The sequence below is a fragment of the Phalangium opilio genome, unplaced genomic scaffold (assembly GCF_054372755.1).
Source record: "Phalangium opilio isolate 3A_F unplaced genomic scaffold, DU_Popi_V2 ptg000013l_1, whole genome shotgun sequence".
Taxonomy (NCBI): domain Eukaryota; kingdom Metazoa; phylum Arthropoda; class Arachnida; order Opiliones; family Phalangiidae; genus Phalangium; species Phalangium opilio.
Window position 1 is genome coordinate 7,828,408 of NW_028324148.1, and position 16,839 is coordinate 7,845,246.

Below are 16,839 nucleotides of genomic sequence, written 5' to 3' on the forward strand. Positions count from 1 at the left end.
TGGCAAAATAGTGTTTCCCAAAGTTCCGCGGCTGTTATGGGATAAACCGGCAAAAATTTATTTTTGGCAAAATAGTGTTCCCCAAAGTTCCGGAACTTGAGAAAGATTTAATTTTAAGTTATTACTTATTAGTTATGGCGGCATTAAATATTTTCAAATGCTCAAATACAAGCCAACAATATATTTTTCGCAAAACTAAAGGATCATTGTTTTCACTGAGTAACTATGTTTGCAATCACTATAATATAAAACACAACTCCAATCTTCTGCAGTCACCTCCTGTTGAAGATCCAATTAAGATTAAGATACCTAAACGTATTCCAAGGGGTCCAACAGACATTTTGAAAGCTTTATCATCAACAGTCAAAAGAAATCCGGCTTCACCACATTACAAATACGAAGATGACCCCTACTTTTTACCTATAAGTAATGTCAACAAAAGGAGCTTCGCTCTATCCAAGGAAGCTGGAAGAAAAGCTGCTGCGTTTTTATTAGAGAAATACCCAGACAGTTTTGAGCATAATCCTGCCGAACCAAATATACCCGCTTTCAATGCACGCATTAAGAATGACGAAAGTAATCTAAATGACCCTCAGTCACTTAAGGAATGCATTGACTCGTTAGATTTATCGACATCCGTAACAATTTACAAATATCTAAAAACAAAAGACGTAGCACTCGATGACGATGTTTTACACAGTTTATTAGAACTGCTGTGTTATTACGGCGGTGAAATTCAAATCCCAGAAGATTACATCGAGGAACGTTGGTTAAAACGATCGGAACGTGAACAGTGGAAGAAATGGCAACCCGATAACCTCATCGATGAGATATTCGTTAGAATTGAAAATAAAACAGCTAGAAGCTACAGCGCGTTAATAAAAGGCCTTGCTAAGCATAAACAGATAGACAGGGCTTATACATTATTTAAGGAAATGAAAGACAAGAATTTCGCCGGGGACGTTGATTTGTATAACGAGCTGCTAATGATCGTCCCATTTCTACGCGAAGGAGCGGACAATAGATGGAACCTAGTTGAAGAACTAGTCAGTGATATGGCTCAGGATAATTTGAAACCAAACATAGGAACTTTTAACGCTTTATTAGCTAACGTAAATAAGCTGGGAACATGGCGAAACTCGAAAGATTTGGCGTTATCGATATTCGCTGAGATGAAACAATGCGGCGTTGAACCTAGTCTGGCATCGTACTACTACCTCCTTGGTATCTTCTGCAAAGATAGAGGACCAACTAGTTACATTTTAATCGACATTATCAATGAAATTGGCAAAAAAGAATTCGAAATACGACACAAGACCGATATAAATTTTTTCGTTACCGCCATGGAAATTTGTAACAATCATCTGGGCGATGCGGAATTAGCCTTGAAAGTTAACGATTTATATCAGTACGGAGGAAACAGTAAACTTATTGGCAGCGCCTTAAAGGAATCAATCTATTATCAGAACTTATTTAAAGCCGCCTGCAAGTTGGACGATATCGATAATTTCTTCCAACTCTATAATAAATACGTCCCTCATTCGTATACGCCGGAACCTAGCGTCATGATTGAGATCTTAGAGGCCATTAACTCGAGCGGAAAACTTGATTACATCCCTCAAATGTGGTCAGACGCCATTATGTTTAACCACTCTAACAAGGAGAACGTTGTCAGCGCCATTCTGGCAATTATGGCTCAATCCAAAGACGAACATTTGGTCACGACTTTTGCAACTGTTGCGCAAAATGTTAAAGAACGTATTCTCGCCATACAAGATAAAGAGAGGATCATTAGGACCAATGTTACGTGGACTGGACAAATATTGGGGGATCTCTTGACCATTTTTACAAAGGCGTCGGATTTGGAAGAATCCTGGGATACCTTCAAAATTATGAATAATCTTCAAGGGTCCATTATGGGTTTTCCTAGCAATTCCTCTTTACAAGCTTATTGCAAATTGGCTATACTTAATGAGCAGTATGATAGAACGTTGGCGTGTTTGAATTACGCGTCCGATATTGGGCAGGTGGAAGTTATTGCGTCCGTTAATAACATGTGCCAAAATATGGACATAAAGAACGAAAATTTTAAAACGGAAGTTAAAAAATTGCTCCCAGAGTTAAAAGACGACAATTTGTAACTCGTGATGGGATTTGCCGATATCATAATGTTACCCATATATCGTTTGATTCGTTTCAAGCTTGAGTTACTGATTACAAAACCGATTTTTACTGATATTTTTTTTAAAAAGTCAAGAGATGGCACTTATAAATTAGCTAATGACATCGCCATATATTTATTTCATCATGCTAGGCCTTTGCGCCAATAGAGTAGTGTCGGTAAAGGGGGGGGGGGGTAGACTGTTTATCCCTCCCTCTAGGCGCGCTTTTGTAAGAGGGGATACTGTACGCGCCTGGTAGGGGGATGACACTGAGCTAAGAGATAGAATAGAGTTATGTCAGTTCTACGTATGCAAACGTCATACCCTTCTATCTCTTAGCTAAGTGTCATCCCCCTACCAGGCGCGTACAGTATCCCCTCTTACAAAAGCGCGCCTAGAGGGAGGGATACACAGTCTACTCCCCCCTCTACCGACACTACTCTGTGGTATGATGTTTGCATTGTAGTACTGACATTACTGACATGAAACAATCAGCACCAATAATTGTTTAGTGATTTAGGGACTTGGCAGTACTACGTCATGCAACGTCACGCCTAGCTTCCACTAGTGCAGGAGAAGGGGCTTACATAGCTTTTATTCTTTAAATAAAAACATACCATAATGGGGCTGGGGGTGGAGCTAAGCTCGAATTGCCAAGTCCTTGTTGGTTAAAATTTCAGTTGATATTGGTAAATAAATCGGTAGATATATCAGTTTCAATTGGTTTAATATTAGTTACCTCATTAAGTTTGGCATATAAACCAATAATACGTCATTGTAGAATGTATGGATTTTACAAGGACATTAGAATTTGAATAATAGCTTAATTTGTGATTTGAAAATATATCAAAATTTAAAAATTGTACTAATTTGAAAAATGTTTAGTGCACTTGATGAAAACTGATAGATATTATTAATAAACATATAATGTCAAATCTTATGAGAAGTATTGTGTGTATGAAGTGTGCTTAAGAGTTCAATAAATTATAGCAGAGATAATGGAACAAGCTTGTAAATCAAATGTGCTTGAAGTGAGACTCAAATGGGCAGACAAAGCATTTTTCGTAGTTTTTAAGTTTGATAAAATAACCATGGATAAAGAATGGGCGTGAAGAAATTTGTTTTCACGCTATAGACAAATTCGCTTATTACAAACAGAGAAACCGACACCCAGGAGCGAGGCTGCCATTGGGGTATCCTCCCTCTCGCCAAGAAGCCCCGCCAGATGCAGTGCGAGTTGGTTAGCCTCCAGCGTGTAGTGAACTCTGGCTCCGTCTGTCGTTGCTTTGGGCAAGAGGGAGGATACCCCAATGGCGGCCTCGCCCCTGGGTGTTAGTTTCTCTGTTTGTAATAAACGAATTTGTCTATAGGTTAGGTAACCCCCTATCTCCAATGGCAGATTATACGATATATACTATGTTCCAGCTTCAGTTGCCAGCACGAGCAAACCTAGGTCTCTATGTAGCTTAGCTTTGTACGTGCTGTCAAGAGACGAAGAACTTCAGGATGATCTTCAGGATTTAAAATATAGGCGAGTTTTTTAGCTCGAGTGCACGGACCTCTAGGCTTTAATTTCAAATACGTGTAGTAGGCTGTATACAATTTCACACGTATTTGAAACTAAGGCCTAGAGGTCCGTGCACTCGAGCTAAAAAACTCGCCTATATTTTAAATCCGGAAGATACTGAAGTTTTTTTGTTTCTTGACTGCACGTACAAAGCTACGTTACATAGAGACTTAACTTTACGCGTGCTGACAACTGATGTTGTAACAGAGTATATACCGAATTAGCTGTCGTCCGAGATAGGGAGTTGCCTATCCTGTAGAGTGAAAACAAATTTCCTCACCCACATTCTTTATCCATGGTTTAGTTTTACAAAAATGAGAGTTAGGCTTAAATTAATTAACGGAAAGGATTATGTAAGTTTTATTACTGATTTTTTGTTACTATAACAATGTAAATCGATTAAAAAATGCTTGTCTGACCAGTTTTGATATAACTGTTTTAAAGCATAGCGCGGCTCCTGTGAATCCCCTACAAAGGTACTTTTCTCCTGAACTCCTGGTTTGGCTTGGCAAAGGCTAGTGGGCGGGATTTATATATGCACGTATAAATCCCGCCCACAAATGCCTCTAGCTTTGTCAAGCCAAAACAGGAGTTCGTAAGGAAAGTCAACTTGTAGGGGATCCACTGGAGCCGCGCTATGCTTTAAAATTTTTAATGATTTTCATCTTAAATAAAAAAATGGCTGTCTGGCCGTTTCATTCTCCCTTTAGATTTCTAAACAAACTTTAATTTGACAAGTAATAGCTGAATATCTTCCGAATTTCACATACCTGCCACCAGGTGTAACAAGTTAGTTAAAATTCATTGTACTAAAATATCTGTTTTCATCTCTTTAGTTTATAATTGCGTTAAAACTTCGGCTTTTCTCAAGCTTAGATACCCTTGAACTATCTCAGGGGCAAGTGAACGCAATTTTCTAAACTCTTTTGTATTAGAATACTTCAATTTAGTCAAGGGATCCGTATACTTCGCGGGTAACCCACTAATATCAGAATATATCTTCGAACAACGCGTTGATGGTGGGGCATCTAAACTTGAATACAAAGTAGCGTTGTGTCCGTGAATTTGTCGCTCCGATGTTGTAATTTGCTTTAAACTCTTCCAAACTCTGGATCGTCTTCCGGTAACGGACGTTTTGGCGATCCAATTTGGGTTTTTGAATGGTGGAGCGTTTCTCGCTTTCTCTGTTGAATCGGGCACTGCTGGCACCTGTTCCAACGATGATGGTTTTGTTGAGATTGAAGGGCTTTCACTCGCTACTTCCGAAACTTGTAAAATTGTTTCCATGACAGATGGTGGAAGAGATGTTGCGGTGTTGGTACTAATAGCGGTACCACTAGCTACAGCTTGAGGTTTCTTTTTCTTAGCCATGGTTCTGTTCGAAAAATATAACCAAAATTAGGTTGTGTCATTGACCCTTTAACAGAGAGATAAAAATGTATCAATAGAGTGCTGTCAGTTGTGACGTCAGATCCAAGGTTAAACGTCACGAGTCTGCCTTTAGCAATGGGCGGCCATGACAGTTACCGTTTTTTCTTTATGGGAAAACCGCATGGGTGACGTCACACCGGCGCTTCTGACAGCACTCTATGGGAAGCAAATATTAAAACATGCGCCACATTTCTCACTGTTTCATGCTTTTCCAAAAAGTAGAGTTTTCGATATTAGCGCCACCTGGCTACCAACGCTGGAAAGCGTTGTGTGAAAAATAAGAAGTGTGGAACATCAGAAAAAAATCCGTTGTTGTCGCGCGTCTATTACTCTTAAAGCAATGCGCGGGTCCAGTGGATCTCCTACAAGGCGACTTTCCTCCTGTACTCCCGTTTTGGCTTAGCAAAGCCTAGTGGGCGGGATTTATATGGGCACTTATAAATCCCGCCCACAAATGCCTCCTGCCTTCGCCAAGCCAAAACTGGAGTTCGTAAGGAAAGTCAACTTGTAGGGGATCCACTGGACCCGCGCTTTGCTTTAAGTGCAGTACTTTTTATTTTTCACGCAAGACTCTCAAGCGCTGGTAACCAGGCGGAGCTAGAATCGAAAATTCTAATTGTTAGTATCATGGATGAAAGATGCGCGTGAAAAACATTCGACGCTCAACAGGATGTGCAACTCCCTATACTAAAAAGCAGACTGGGAAATAGCACACTTCCTCTGGTCCAAAACCAGTTTATTAATTGCTTGGACTAGTTTTTTAATTCAAAGGGTACGTTCAGTAACGAAAATCTCAAGGAAATCGCTGTTTTCTTGATATGTGGTTGATGGGCTCGAGACGTCACAGTGACGTAAAAGGCTGTTGAACGGAAAAGTGACATTTTGAAGTTAGCGCTGTTTTAGAAATAGAAGTTGGGGAAACGTCTTGCTGGCCTTCAAAACGTTACGAAGCGCAAATGGCTGTTTTTAATTATAAACGAGCTCGCAAATAATGAAATTGTTTAAGAAAATTATGCCTATTTGAATGGTAGAAGTAGTTTTGTAAAGAAAACTAAATTACTACCTAATACAATTACTGTAGGAATAACATTGTTGGAATTTAATTTTTAAATACCGCGCCAACTTTTCGTCTGCCAAGTGTTCAACAGTCAAGCGCTACGTCACGCCATCAAAAAAACCATATCGATTAGATGGTTTTTTTGATGGGCAAGCGCTGAGCATCATGACGTCAAAACCGGAAACGCGAAAAAGCCTACAGTAGGAAAAATCTCACATCGCTTAGTAAGCGCTGCCATCAAAGAGGGTTACTGAACGTACCCAAAAAGTGGGGGTTACTGGTCCTCGGGACCAGTTTATTAATTGCAAATCTATAGAGCTATTTCAGAGGGGGTAATGGCTACGTCACCAATGCTATTTGCCCATAGAGAAAATCTGCACAAAATGGCCGCCCTGGTCCGCCAAAGGCAGGCCCAATTTTCGTAGCAGACGAAATTTTTCCCCCACTGAAATAGCTCTATAGGACAACAAAGGCTGGGACCACTCGGGAGACCAGTTTATTATTTCGGACGCTAGGGGGTCACTGGTCCCAAGGACTAGTTTAAAAAATATCCTTATTTCCCAGACTGCTAAAAAGTAGACAAGTCGATGCTAGCGCCTCCTGGCTACCAGCGCTGGAAACCTTCGCGGGAAAAATAAAAAATACTGGACATAAGAAAAAGAAAACACTGTTTTATTCTAGCAGACGACGCCAAGGAAAGAAATCGACCTAAGCCCATAGATATAGTAAAACTATAAAGGGTCCTTATCCTATCCTTTTAACATATCTATGCCTAAGCCCATTTTTTTTTTTCTTGTGTCAGTCTGGGAAATAGGGATATTTTTTAAACTAGTCCTTGGGACCAGTGACCCACTATTGTCCGAAATAATAAACTGGTCTCCGGACTAGTCCCGACCTATGTTCTCCTATAGATTTGCAATTATTAAACTGTTCCCGAGGACCAGTAACCCCCACTTCTGGAATTTAAAAACTAGTCCAAGCAATTAATAAGCTGGTTTTGGACCAGAGGAAGTGTGCTATTTCACAAGACCAGTATTTTTTTTATTTTTTCCGCGATGGTTTCCAGTGCTGGTAGCCAGGCGGAGCTAGTATCGACTTGTCTACTTCTGGGAAATAGCACACACAAAACCAGTTTATTAATTGCTTGGACTAGTTTTTTAATTCAAGAAGTGGGGGTTACTGGTCCTCAGGACCAGATTATTAATTGCAAATCTATAGGAGAACAAAGGCTGGGACCAGTCCGGAGACCAGTTAATTATTTCGGGGACTAGGGGGGTCACTGGTCCCAAGGACTAGTTTAAAAAATATCCTTATTTCCCAGACTGCTTTTTAGTATAGGGAGTTGCACATCCTGTAGAGCGTCGAATGTTTTTCACGCGCATCCTTCATCTATGACCATAGCCCACTCGATCACGCGCGTCACAACGCAAGCTGCTCGCGCTAGCAGCTTGCGTCGTGACGCGCGTGATCAAGTGGGCTATGCTATGACTGAACTTGCTGACGTCTACTTTTAACAAAGGGTACTAAAAACATGACAAGAGTGAAAACGACAATTACATTTATTATAGCTTTCCCAAACCCAACCTTGGCAATCCTGTTATAATTATAACTTTTCTTTCAAACAAGGTTTTAAAATAGCAATTTTTATTTTCTAGCTAGGTCTGATAGCTGGTTATAGCTATTTTGACGTTTGCAGGCTGGTTGAAATTTTCATAGAACCATCACATGTAAAGCTAAGCTTTTCCGAAACCGCCCGTTGGTGAGTGAGAATTTGACGGGGATGTGGGAACTGGTAAGTGTTATTAATTGTAATCTTACCAGCTATATTTCGTGCGCCGTGATGCTGTTTAATTTAGTCCTGTAAGTTAAAAGTTAATTGAAACAGAGGCTGTAATGGTGCTAATGTTGATAAGGTATCAAACAACCTGATGGCAGCTGTGATTCAGTTTGAACCAGAGTTTTCCAACTTATTGTAGATCAAAAAATTCGCCAAACTCGTAACGCTGAAACTGCTAGAAACTTTTAAAAGACATTAAACCGCTTTACAATTACATAAAATTATCACTAGTTTTAATGTTTTATTTGTAAAGCCTGGTTCTCACTTGGCGAAAAAATGCATTTTTCGCCACGCGACTTGATACGCGCGACTAAAATGAGCGAATTTTCTTCTAGTCGCGGTCAAAATCGCCCCAAAGAGTCCCAAAGCGACTGTTCTATTTTTTTTTTCTCTAAACGCTCGGCGAAAAAAGACTTCAGCCAATCAGGTTCAGGTAGTGTGAAGGGGAAGGGGGAGTGTCGCCAATTTTAAAGGCTAGTTCTCACTTGGCAAGTAAACGCGGCGAATTTATTTTTCGCGTGGCGAAAAAATCCGGCGATATTTTAGTCGCTGGGGGTGTGGTTCTCATTGGGCGCGAAATTTAAAAAACGCTTCAGCGCTATTTTACGCATCTTAAGCCTAAAAATTCAAACTTGTATTCTATTTAATAATGAACCAAGTTATTTTCTTGCCTCCCTTAATGGAATTTTTTGACATATCCATATTTATCTAATAGAAACATTTTAGCTAGCGTACGTATTTCACTCTTAAAAAATTAAATTAGAAGCGTACTTGCCTAAACTTACCTCTGTTATTTTCATAGAGATCAGAACATATATATTAGAACTCAATGGTTATTTTCATTCATCAAGTAACCAAGGCTTAAAATTGGCGACATAGCACACTCACACTCCCCCTTCCCCTTCCCACTACCTGAACCTGATTGGCTGAAGTCTTTTTTCGCCGAGCGTTTAGCGAAAAAAAATAGAACAGTCGCTTTGGGACTCTTTGGGGCGATTTTGACGGCGACTAGAAGAAAATTCGCTCATTTTAGTCGCGCGTATCAAGTCGCGTGGCGAAAAATGCATTTTTTCGCCAAGTGAGAACCAGGCTTAAGGCTTGTTTAGGCAAGTACGCTTCTAATTTAATTTTTTAAGAGTGAAATACGTACGCTAGCTAAAATTGATTATGTTTCTATTAGATAATAAATATGGATGTGTCAAAAAATTCTATTAAGGAGGACAAAAAAATAACTTGGTTAAATAGAATAAAAGTTTGAATTTTTAGGCTTAGGATGCGTAAAATAGCGCTGAAGCGTTTTTAAAATCTCGCGCCCAATGAGAACCACTCATCCAGCGACTAAAATATCGCCGGTTTTTTTCGCCACGCGAAAAATAAATTTCGCCGCGATTACTTGCCAAGTGAGAACTAGCCTTAATTCTTAAAAAAAAAGTGTCATTGAATTTATAAGCCTGACATATATGTACCGATTTGTGTGGCGAGTTTTTTGGAAAATTTAGAAAACATGCTTTTGTTCTAATTCTAGAGGTTTGAAACAGTTCATTTATTTTAGGCAATCATCAGTTTGCCAAAATCAGTCGGAATATTTCCCTATACAAAACCAAAAATTAGTTAAATTCATATGAACAGTGTGAAAGCGTATCTCAATTCCTTGTTCTGATTTAATAACATTATCGTAATATTAGTTTTTATCAAATGAGCTGTTTAATTGCAAATCTTAAAGAAGTAGGAATTATAAATTTGTAGGCATGACCATGGATAAAGAATGCGCGTGCGGAAATTTGTTTTCACTCTACAGGATCGGCAACTCCCTATCTCGAACGACAGCTTATTCTGTATATACTCTTGTTACAACATCGGTTGTCAGCACGCGCAAACCTAGGTCTCTATGTAATGTAGCTTTGTACGTGCTGTCAAGAGACAAAAAACTTCAGGATCTTCAGGATTTAAAATATCCGCGAGTTTTTTTAGCTCGAGTGCTGCACGGACCTATAGGCCTTTGTTTCAAATACGTGTAGTAGGCTGAAGGCAATTTCACACGTATTTGAAACTAAGGCCTAGAGGTCTGTGCACTCGAGCTAAAAAACTCGCGGATATTTTAAATCCTAGCTGAAGATCGTGAAGTTCTTCGTCTCTTGACAGCACGTACAAAGCTCGTAAAGCGACGCCTGGTGAGGCTCTGTCAAAGGCTTAGTACAGACTAAATAGGAAGATGGACTGCAAAACGGAGTGTAGTTGATTCTCGCGTCGTTCTCAAACTAGCTCGCAATAAGTCTCTAGCATTACGTAGTGTGATACTTATGGGTCATGTCTTATAAACTTATGACATAGGTCTTTTCAAACAATTGAAAAGTTTGTTTATTATGTTTTAGTCCCGACAAAGTTTATTTTATTTAGGAAATCACCATTCTGGCGAAATCAGTTTGACCATTTCCATCTACAGAGTAAACACTTGTGAAAATCTATGAATAACGTGAAAACATAATTCACTATGTCATCAAATCTGTTTCAAAAAGACGTGGAATGGCAAACTCGCAACGACTGCCAAGCACCGACAGATATTTCTTTAGTTCTTGGGGAACATATTCATAAATGTCACAAGAATGTCCTGGCATCGTCATCCGGATACTTCAAGTCTATGTTTAACGGAAACTTTGTCGAATCGAAAGCCAATGAAGTTCAACTTTTAGATATAAGTAATGACAATCTGAAGTCTCTTTTGAAGTTCGCTTACACGAAGGAATTAAATTTGCCAACATCTGACACTGAAGTACATCTACTACTTCACGCTGCCTTCTTTTATCAGTTTAATGACGTCATTAACGCCTTGGTGGCGCACTTAATAGATAAAATGACGATAAAATCCTGTATTGAAAATCTTTTACTCGGGGACACATTAGCGTTTGAAAATTTACGAAATTGCTCCAAAATGTTCGCGTTATGGGAACTATTTAGCCACCAACCTGATATAGCGAACTACTTGAACAACACGATTAAACGCTTGCCATATGAAATTTTTTACGAAATATTGTCGGACAACAGACTTAGAGTAAAAGACGAATATTTTGTTCTTCTTGCCTGTTCATTTTGGACGGAAAACAATGAAATAACTGAACAGCAATTGAAAAAGCTGTTGGCCTGTATTAACGTACAGTCTTTAAAACCCGATGACCTAACTGCCGTGAAAAAACAACTAAAATGTGCAAAGATACCATTGTTGGAATTGGTAGACAAAAATATGCGCAAAGATGCCCCTGCTGGTATAACAAGAACTCTTCCACTAAGACCTGTTCTGTTTACATTAGATCAAACCACTGGCAACGAGAGAATAGTGTTTAACGTCATGTGTGACTTGAAAAATTTCGAATGGCGAGAGCTGGGTTACTTTCCACTGAACAAAATTAACATGAAGAATATAATAGGCTTATCCATTTGTAGTGTTGGGAAAGATTTGTACATATTTGGGGGCCGTGAATATTACGGGGCAGGTAGTTGGAACACTTCTCTCTTCAAGTACGACAGCTTCAAAAAATCATTCACACGCCTCAGTGATCTTCCACGAAAGTTACGTCACGCCAAATTTTCATCCGATGAAAAATCTATATACGTAGCAGGGGGATACGGTGCTTACAGAGTAATCATGAATTCGTTGTTCCGTTACGATATTAATGATGATTTTTGGACTGAACTTCCTGAACTACCAGTTTCTGGTTCAAATTCCTTTACAATTACTGTGTTTGAAGAAACACTGTACCTTTTCTCTGACGGAAATGGTATTTACCAACTGGATCAAACTCTAGTTCCATTATGGAGGAAGATAGGTAGAGCTTTTGAACTGCAAGGCGTAACGACGTCGTGTGCAACGGAAGAAGAAATAGTTTTACTTTCGCCGAAAGAAGATTATTACGCTGTCTTTCACCCGGAGAATGGAGTTACCAAAACAGTTTTTATGGGCAATTGCGTGTCTTGGGATCTCTGCGCATTATTTAATGGAAATATATTTGTAGCTCGTACCGATGGGTTTTTCAATATTTATGAAATAGATTCATGCTTAATGACTGGTAAAAAGAGCCCCTTCCCAGTTTTAAGCTCTGATTTTTCTACGCCTTGTGTGTTACCGGTCTTTTGAAGTTGATTACAAAAGTATTAATTGTATCTTCGGAATTGTTAATATGTTAACAATGAGTCTGAATGGAGCGCTAGACACAATACTCCATATCAAGAGACCATGCTGTTCACGAATTCCATTCTTGATTTGGTGGAATTTTGTTGAGAGCGCCATCTAATTTCATTAAAAACGTTATTTTCTGAAAAATGTTTTGTGTATGTGTGTGTTTAATACCAGAAGGGGATAATAGAAGAAGGATGACATTCTGTATCCTCTTAATGCTTTAGTTATGTAACGTCATTCTTCCCAGGCTCCCCCTTTTAGTTTGCATTCCCGCTCATCAAACTACAAATGGACATCGCACCGTAAGGTGAATTCTATAGTTGTTTGGCACTAAATCCCCAGCAATCATCCTACAAACTTCGCCTTGACGTGGGACAAAAATGCACAAGCGCGTCTTGCCAAATAGTTAAACGCTAATAGAGTAATGATGAGGGAACTATTTATCGTGTATGTGATTCGGTTTAGTAACCTTGCTCTAAGTGTTCCGATGTTGGGAAGAGTGACGTTACACTTACCCCGCTTTGTGGTACACTTCTCTCGAAGAGAAGTATTATATACTTCTGTTAATACTAATAGACCCAACCAACAAATCTTTTGAATTTTTACAATGGCCCAGATCTCGTTCTCGGTCGGGGGGGGGGGGTATTTGAGGTGAGCAAGGGATAACCTGATTGGCTTGATTTTGACATGCGCAGAACCTATTTTTCCCCTGGAGTCTAATCCAATCAGAAAAATAAGATATTTATTTTCGTCGGTCAACTACAGATGGTACTACAGTCAACTTTGTTAGTCACGTGAACCTATCCCTTAGATGGAGACGAGACCACGCCAACTTGTTTATTTGTTGGTTGGGTCTATTGCTCATGTTACACTGGCTGGGACCAGTCCGGAGAAAAGTTAATTATTTCGGGGACTAGAGGGGTCACTGGTCCCAAGGACTAGTTTAATAAATGTCCTTATTTCCCAGACTGCTGAGAAGTTCAGAACCAGCGGGTACGTTCAGTAACTCTCTTTGATGACAGCGCTTACTAAGCGATGTGAGATTTTCCCTACTGTACGCTTTTTCGCGTTTCCGGTTTTGACGTCATGATGCTCAGCGCTTAACCATAAAAAAAAAACCATCTAATCGATATGGGGTGCGTTCAGTAACGCTCAACGGAGACCAAACGCGTTGAGCTCCGTTGGTCAACGTGATGTTATGTGACGTATTAGGCTACTGAACGGTTTTTTGCAAACTTTGCGTTGTATCGTCTGCTTACAGTTGATGGAAATGGATATGCGAGGACCTGCTAGCCGAAATAAGAGCAAACTTTGACCCTAACTTAGCCAAGGCTTAAGCTTTAAAACCCAATAACTTTTTAAGCTTCATAGATATAATCGAAAAGATTTCATAAAATAATTAAGACACTATTCATTCGCATTCAGTCGCTTCTACACCGATTTTATAAATAGTTCCGAAATTATCCATCAAATTAACATCTCGAAATCGTTCAGGGAGATAAGTTTCCTCCATTGCAGCTACGTCACAAATTCGTTGCTCAACGAAGTAATCGGCTCTTACAGCCGATGACTTCGATGCCTCTTCGCTTACAATCGTGACGTCAAACCGGAAGTTCCGAAAATCGTTCAGTGGCGAATGCGCATTCAACGGAGCCTCCATTGAGCGTTACTGAACGCAGCCATGGTATTTTTGATGGCGTGACGTAGCGCTTGACTGTTGAACACTTGACAGACGAAAAGTTGGCGCGGGATTTAAAAATTAAATTGCAATAATGCTATCCCTACAGTAATTGTATCAGTTTCCTTTACAAAACTACTTCTACCATTCAAATAGACATAATTTTCTTAAACAATTTCATTATTTGTGAGCTCTTTTATAATTGAAACGAGACATTTGCGCTTCGTAACGTAACAACTCCATTTTCTAAAACAGCGCTAACTTCAAAAAGTCACTTTTCCGTTCAACAGCCTTATACGTCACTGTGACGTCTCGAGCACATCAAGAAAACAGCTATTTTCCAATGAGATAGAATATATGTATTAAACCTAGAGTCACAACGTGGGATCTCAAGATCGACGATTCGCGATACACTTTTTGTCGAGCATGAATCTTTATCAAATACGGGTGGCGCCACCTATTAATCACTTGAAGAACTGTTTTATTACCGTCTGCTGTCAAAATAGTTTTTTAAACGTGTTAAATAAAATAAGCAAGTTAAATAATAAAAACTCTAGTTTTTTTTAATCTAATAAATAGATGAAATAAAAATCATAACGATGTTTCTGATTGAAAATAAGCGAGTAAAAGTTGTAATTAGTTCCGCTAGAGGCTCACAGGTGGCGCTGTCATGTTTTGATAAACTTGCTTGATAAAAACAATGTGTATCGCGATAAGCCGATTTGAATTGGAACTCTATCTATCTCATTGCTATTTTCTTGAACGTACCACCGCCTAGATTCTATCAATGCCGACTCAATTTATAAAGGCCCATGCATGCCTCGGTTTTTAAATTTATTTTCGCTTTTTCGAATTCGCCAAAAAGTGCCGCACAGCGACTTGGCGCTCTTCGATACAGAGGATTCAAAATGTTTTCGCGCCGCGTAAGAGCCAATAAGGGTGAGGGAAACTACGGCTATGCGGTTGAGGGGGGGGGAGTATACGACTGTTAGGGACTCTTTGGAAACGGAATCTCGCGGTCTCGCCTGTTTTTGATGTGGAGGAAATTATTTTCGCAAAAGTTTATAAAATTTAACTAGTTTATGTTTAAGTTTCTTATATTATGAAATATAATTAGGGACGGGATTTTAAAAGTTTAAATGAATGTAGACTAATGGCGAGGAGTGTGATATTTTTCATTGCGATAATACCGCTTTGTTACAAAATGTTAATTCTGGTCATTAATAAGATATTATAATTTTTGTAATGATATATGTTAATTTCTAGGGTAAAAATTTTTTTCTTATCATCATTTATTCGTATTTCCTCTTAATTTTAAAAATTATGCTAGAAAAAACGGATATTTTAGGTATCATGCATTTTGGCGCCAAAATATTTTTGGCACCAAATTTAAATTCATTCAAATATTTATACAACAGAAAGCGCCCTCTAGCTCCTGGGAGAGGCGGCCGATAAAAGCTCCGGTCCCCTACTCCCGAGGCACCATGCATGGGCCTTTATAAATTGAGTCGGCATTGATTCTATATAGGAGGCGGTGAACGTACTGAGAAGTGAGAACCCTATTCGCAACGTAAAGTTACTATAGGGGGCGCCACTGAAAATTCCAATATGGCGCAAACTAAAGTAAACAAAGCATCTGTCGTGTACTAAGAACTCGATCTTTCGGGTGTGTTTTAATAGTGATTCATACAAGCGAAATTAAATAATGGTTACTTACTGCTGCGTTTATGGATGTAAAAATAATGGAACAATGGAGAATATTCATTTCCATAGATTTCCGCGTGACGCAAAATTAGCAAAACAGTGGGATATAGCATTAAAAAGGGGCAAACCACACAGTAAAACGATGGTAGTGTGCTCCCATCATTTCGAAGACAAAGATTACCGCCCTAAGCCAATTTTTCCAAATAAAGGTAAGATTTTGTACTCAAGTTGTATTGTGATAGTCTGTTAATCAATTTTAAGCTATAATTATAGATCAGCCAAAGTATCTAGTAAGGTTACGCCCGTTGGCCGTTCCATCGGCTAACCTTCCTTTGAGGAAATTTGAAAAGAAACCTACTAAAGCTAATGGAAGGTTAGAACACAGCCCACTCGATCACGCAAGTTGCACGCGCTATAGCGCGTGCAACTTGCGTGATCGAGTGGGCTGTGGTTAGAAAGATTGAAGAAGAGACACGAGCTCTCACAGGGCTGGAAATAACCACAGGACAATGAACATTTTTTACCAGGACAAAGTTTTTAAGAGTCCCATAATTTTTTTAAAAAACCAAAGAGTCACTGCACAGTTGACTAATAAAATTTTTCCGAACTTTAAATAGTTTAACTATGAAGATGCGACAAAATTTTTGCGAGCTCCAATTAACAATGTTTTATAATTTTTCCAGCCCTGTAGAAACATTTTCTTATTTCTGGCATAGCCCACTTGATCACGCTGGCTGCACGCGCTCTAGAAGCCCCCTCAATCGACCCTAAGAATGAAAATAACATAGGTTCGGTCTAATATTCAAACCCGTCTGGTTTTAACATGGGCGTCTATGGGAGGGGGACCAGTTTTATCAACCTTTTTGGTCCAAATAGTACATCCACTGGTTCAAATCTCTTGAATTTTTAATGAGACGTGTATTGAAAGGTTTGATATTATCCTGTAAAATTTAAAGTCTTCAGCTATAATAGTTTTTTTTTTATAAAAAATTAAAATCTTCACATAGCGAGCAGCGCGAGTTAACATGTAAAAAAAATCGTTTGGACAGGCTTCTAGAGCGCGTGCAGCCAGCGTGATCAAGTGGGCTATGTTTCTGGCCCAGCCTAGAACAGTGTGGGAAATAAAGAATTTTTTAAAACTGGACATGTGGCCAGTAGAGCCTAGGTAATTTAATTAAAAAACTGGCCATGGTGCCACCCACCATTTTTAGCCTGAAAAATCAGGCTTTCGT

The 16,839-nt window shown here is 39.2% G+C and overlaps 3 protein-coding genes and 1 long non-coding RNA gene across 6 annotated transcripts; 3 read left to right on the top strand and 1 right to left on the bottom strand.

The window, feature by feature from the left end:
* Positions 1-23: 23 nt before the first annotated feature.
* Positions 24-3,169, top strand: LOC149708782 (small ribosomal subunit protein mS39-like). Its single transcript, XM_089864296.1, has one exon. The coding sequence runs from the start codon at positions 135-137 to the stop codon at positions 2,139-2,141; it is 2,007 nt and encodes a 668-aa protein (XP_089720422.1). The 5' UTR covers positions 24-134; the 3' UTR covers positions 2,142-3,169.
* On the bottom strand, positions 2,873-15,760 carry LOC149708783 (INO80 complex subunit C). Of its 2 annotated transcripts, XM_089864305.1 has the most exons (4): positions 15,621-15,760; positions 8,143-8,236; positions 8,036-8,075; positions 2,873-5,104 (listed from the first exon to the last, which is right to left on the bottom strand). In XM_089864305.1, the coding sequence occupies exon 4, from the start codon at positions 5,098-5,100 to the stop codon at positions 4,567-4,569; it is 534 nt and encodes a 177-aa protein (XP_089720431.1). In that variant the 5' UTR covers positions 5,101-5,104; positions 8,036-8,075; positions 8,143-8,236; positions 15,621-15,760; the 3' UTR covers positions 2,873-4,566. The 2 variants fall into 2 exon arrangements, with proteins under 2 accessions (XP_089720431.1, XP_089720430.1); XM_089864304.1 differs by having other exon boundaries at positions 8,036-8,229; positions 15,621-15,757.
* On the top strand, positions 7,906-12,369 carry LOC149708784 (kelch-like protein 38). 2 transcript variants are annotated; one of them, XM_089864297.1, is made up of 2 exons: positions 7,906-8,009; positions 10,452-12,369. In XM_089864297.1, exon 2 carries the CDS (start codon positions 10,546-10,548, stop codon positions 12,181-12,183), a length of 1,638 nt encoding a protein of 545 aa, XP_089720423.1. In that variant the 5' UTR covers positions 7,906-8,009; positions 10,452-10,545; the 3' UTR covers positions 12,184-12,369. The 2 variants fall into 2 exon arrangements, with proteins under 2 accessions (XP_089720423.1, XP_089720424.1); XM_089864298.1 differs by having other exon boundaries at positions 8,002-8,130.
* Positions 15,689-15,980, top strand: LOC149708785 (uncharacterized). Its single transcript, XR_016381209.1, has 2 exons — positions 15,689-15,816; positions 15,881-15,980. It is a non-coding gene; the product is annotated as an uncharacterized LOC149708785 (long non-coding RNA).
* Positions 15,981-16,839: the final 859 nt, after the last annotated feature.